General features: G+C 41.0%; 1 protein-coding gene across 3 annotated transcripts in view; it reads left to right on the plus strand.

The window, feature by feature from the left end:
- Nucleotides 1-4588, plus strand: part of TIAM2 (T-cell lymphoma invasion and metastasis 2) — a 92917-nt gene that overhangs the window by 87073 nt on the left and 1256 nt on the right. For all 3 annotated transcript variants that reach the window (XM_021391217.1, XM_021391218.1, XM_021391219.1), the window contains 4 exons: nt 1226-1284; nt 2113-2218; nt 2996-3083; nt 3627-3781. In XM_021391217.1, the coding sequence (XP_021246892.1) occupies nt 1226-1284; nt 2113-2218; nt 2996-3083; nt 3627-3781 (408 nt within the window). The remainder of the gene's footprint in view (nt 1-1225; nt 1285-2112; nt 2219-2995; nt 3084-3626; nt 3782-4588) is intronic.

Genomic DNA, 4588 nt, shown 5'->3' on the forward strand with positions numbered 1-4588 from the left:
CTAAGTAATCAAAAAGTTCCAGTGAAACATATTAGGCACTTGTCTATTTATTTAAAAAAACATCTATTTAAAATGTCCTTGGACCCAGAGAACAACTCCAGATTCATAAGAGACAAGTTTTCCTAAGTTTCCAAGTTTCTCTAAGCATGACAGATTAGGGGAGAGAGTGCTTCTAAACAGAAGAACAAGCGTGAATTACTTCCCCATGTTCACCTGGATGAGCTTCTCAGTGATCCACACATGCCAGTCACTTGAGTCCAGGAAATGGGAGTTCCCAGCAGGATGTGCATAAATAAATGAAGGGATTCTGGCCTGATACCTAGCTTAGACTGCTCGTCTGCCACTTGGGAAACCTGGTTTTATTCCCGCTTCAAAGTCTACTGCAGATTGAAAAGTGCACTTAGTGCATGGAACTGAAGGAAACTACGTCCAGCTCTAGAGTAAATGCTGTGCTCACTGTGGCTGCATCGTGGCTCTATGTAGGCATGACAGCCTACTGCATATCACTGCCCCTCTCTCCTTTTCCACTGGAAGGAAATGTAGATGCATGAGTAAGTTTAGAGCTATACCGCCCTCATCCAAACTGGGATCCAGGACTGCTCTGTGGAGCTATCCCATAGTCCAGATGCACCTTGAGTGTCCCTAGTTCTCTGTTCTCTCCTTATTGATTAGAGAAAACATGCCCCTGCCTCTTTGGAGGTGGAGAGATTAGATACCATTAGTGAGCCACTCCAGTCAGATGCTGTGGAAGACAGAGAATTCCTTCAGATGTAGGAGTTGAGATGTTTGTTTCCAACTGAACAAAAGCTGACTTGCAGGAAGACTTATCATCCTTTCTCACAGTTCTCTCTTAGTATTGGCATTTCACTCCACTTGAAGGCATCCATCCAAAAGAAAACCTGAACCTTTATGTCTAAACTACATCAGCTTTATTTGTTTGTGTGGAGACTTGCAGGAGCCAGGCTGCTAGTAGTTTTGCAATGCGGGTACAGAATGGCTTCATCCTGAATGTTCATCACAAAACCCAAGTAAAAATGTTGCTATTGCATGAACAAATGTGGGATGAAAAACTCACCGCTTTAATACAGAGCAGATGCTTCCCAATCACTTTGCTTATCTCGTCTTATGACTTTTAATATTCAGCTTCTTCAAGATACTATTTCCACTGAATATTATATCTGCAATTGAGAGTTTTCTTTTTTCTTCCTTTTTATTTTTTTTTTAGTTTTTAAGAGGGCTGTGATACTGGTGTATAAAGAGAACTGCAAACTGAAAAAGAAAATGGTAAGTCTGGTGTGAGTTGTGGTGGTGGATGTTTATGCACAGGATCCTGCTGCAGTGTAGGATGGATCATATTCATGTTGAAGGGGGAGTGGCTGTGGTAAAATGCCACCTCCTCTCACTGGGCTGAAATTTTAGCTAGCACAGATAAAACAAGCGCTCAGTATTCATGTAACAATAAGTTGTAGGGTTTTTTGTTTGTTGTTAATGCTGTTTACTAAGTGGCAGCATCTCCTCTATGTGAGCAATGCATTCATTCTGTCAGGGACAAAACATTGCTATACAGGAATCATTTTCTTCCAGATGGCTTTTATGATGGCCTACCTTAACACTGTGAGGGCTGAAGACGTCTGTTTATAGACCCTTGGTCACTTTGAAAGAAAAGGGAGCATTATAAATGTAACTTTCTCTGGCTCCATTTACAAAACTGGAATACTAAAGCAGCAAGCTGTATATCCTGAGTATCAGTGGCAACGTACCGCAACCTGCAAATCATAAGAGATGAAGGGACTTAAAGAATAGTAGCAGCAGCAGTGACATGATTAACGTTTTCTGCAAATGTACAGTCCCTAGACTGTTTCTTCGTGGAAAGTTTGTTCCCTAGTAGCACTTCTATATCTTTTATCCATTAAAAACGAGTGCTTTTAAAAGCTGAAGCAACTACAAATTCTAAGCCTGTGTCTATCACCATTTCAGCTACATTTACAAGCACACATTAGAGTGGTGAAGGAAAAAGTCTAATGAACTGCAGCTTCTCTTTAGTAATGGGTCTAAAATTAAAACAAAAAAGAACCGCTTCTTAAAAATATCCTCTTGTTTTTATTTTTGCAGCCTGCTAATGTTCGTGCTGCCCACAATTTTGGTGACTTGGATCCATTTAAGTTTCGTTGGCTGATTCCTCTATCTGCTCTTCAAGTTCGGCTTGGGAACACAGCAGGTAATTAATTCCCTTGTACTGAATACTGTGGAATGAATAGTTTTCTGGGATTCTCCAGTACTGCTTCTTCCATATGTCATTTTGGAGCTGCTGGAAACAGGCAGGCATAGAGAAAGTAGTATCTACTGTTGTCTCTGACCTCAGAGGACACAGACCTGATTCATAAACAGACTTCCTCAATTTCATATGCTGGCTTTATTCCTGTTCTTCTCTGAGTTCAGGGAGACGCAGGGTGATACGAAGGTATGACAGAATGGAAATTCCCAATGAAAAAGATAACATGAACAGGATGAGGATTTACCTTGCCTGACATCCTGGTGATGCCCTTACACTTTTCAGTGTGCTGAGTCTTGCATTTTTCCAAATGTGGTAAGCTGACTGCATAACTGGTGTAGCAGAGGGCTGTGTTTTTGTTTTCTCTGAGTTGATCTTTATGATCCTATCCAGTTCTGAACCTTGTGTAAAGTGTCATGTGGTGTCTTAGAGGAAATGGGAGAAGGCCTTCTAAGGCTGGAAGGCAGCAAGAAGCATAAGAATAGGGGAATGCAACTCTTCAAGAGAGAAGGTAGAGTTTTCAAAGGTAGCCCTGCAAGGCTGCTTGCTAGAACTTGAGAGTTCAGGGAACTTTCTTTTGGGTTCTACCGCAGGTGAGGTCTTCTGTGGATCCACCCATATCTATTTTAACACTGCTTTCAGAAGAGGAACTCTACGTGGGTCTTTCTAATGCTGAGGATTTTGTGAAGTATATACAAAAATAACACTTTCTTCTATGCACAGGAACAGAGAACAGCTGTATCTGGGAATTGATACACACAAAGTCAGAACTGGAAGGCAGGCCAGAAACCATCTTTCAGTTATGCAGCAGGTAAGCTTCATATGGAAGTTGGACAAATTACATTAATGAAATTTTAAAAAAAAGTAAAAGACTCCTCTACCCTGTGACCTTTATATCAGCACTTCTAAATGTTCTCCATCTTTAAACACTGACTGAGTGCCTGAATTTAACTGCACAAGATAGAACAGTTTGAAACTACACTGAACTTGATGCAGTAATCCAATGTCAGAAATGTGCACAAATTCCAGTACGATAGAAGCAGACTAATTTTACCAGACCCTTAGTTGGTTAGCAGAAATTGCCTTCTGATAACACCACTCAAAGGGTGATCCTTTGGGACCTGAAGTTTCTTTCAGGCTGTTTTTCTAAAGGAAGTAACAAAGATCTCAAAACTCAAAAGTGTGTGAAATGCCTAACACCACAGAACAACGTTTAGTGCTAAACTACTACTAAGAAAAGCGACTGAAAAAAACCACTGCTGTAAAGCACAACAGAAAGCAGGAGGTCAAATTTGATTTCAGCTGTCTTTCTTTAGATGTGAAAATTAAGATTATCTGTTCTTTAAACTTGCAGTGACTGTGAGAACAAGACTAACATTGTGAAGGTGATCCGTTCTATCCTGCGGGAGAATTTCAGACGTCACATAAAATGTGAGCTACCTCTGGAGAAAACCTGCAAAGATCGCTTCATCCCACTTAAGAACCGTGTGCCCGCAACAGCTAAACTGGGTAAGAAACAGGTTCTCAAAGGGAAAAATGAAGCCTGGAATCCAGAGTTGGCAGATGATTCACAGCTGTTAAAGCGGCTGTATGGTGCTGTGTGCCAGACCCACAAATTCCATTTCTTTTTCAGGCTGAGCAGTTGCAGTAGTTTCTCCACAACTCGGTGTATGACAAGGGCTAGAGGAGATAAGCAAGCTTGCTGTCTCCCACTGTATTCTCGTGTTTGATTTGTCATTAGCTGTCATAAGGGAAGACTTACTAAGGCCCAATTTTGGTGGTTAGAAGCAGACTCCCTCTGGTGTGCAGAATATTGTGTTCTTTCCTCTGGGTTCTCTCTAGTGTCTCATCCCGGCTAACGTTTAAAGCTAAAACAAATAACAGAAGACAGGGCACCTGTTTCTTTCCATGTTCTTAACCTGCATCCCAGCACATACCCTAATTACTTAAGCACAAGCTTCAGACCTTTTATCTACTAGTTGGCTACTACTGTTTCTAGTTCTCTATGTGTTCAGTTGACTAAAATTCCCATTACATCGCAGGGACAGTTCAACTCACGTCTCCAACTTGGCCCATATGTACATATGTGTATATATATATACATATGTATATACACTGCACATAAAGGCAAGCATATTACTCCAGATGAGGTAAAAGTAAAAAAATCTGATGCTTAATTAAACTGTTGGTATCAGAATGCTGACACAGCTGACCTCAGATGAGACTATGTACACTGTGACTGGAAGGGGGTTGTTGAGATGGACAGTATAACCAGATGTTTGGATGAGAAGGTAACTGCCTTCTTCTTCTGCACAG

This window comes from Numida meleagris, chromosome 3, assembly GCF_002078875.1.
Source record: "Numida meleagris isolate 19003 breed g44 Domestic line chromosome 3, NumMel1.0, whole genome shotgun sequence".
NCBI classification, from domain to species: Eukaryota; Metazoa; Chordata; class Aves; order Galliformes; family Numididae; genus Numida; species Numida meleagris.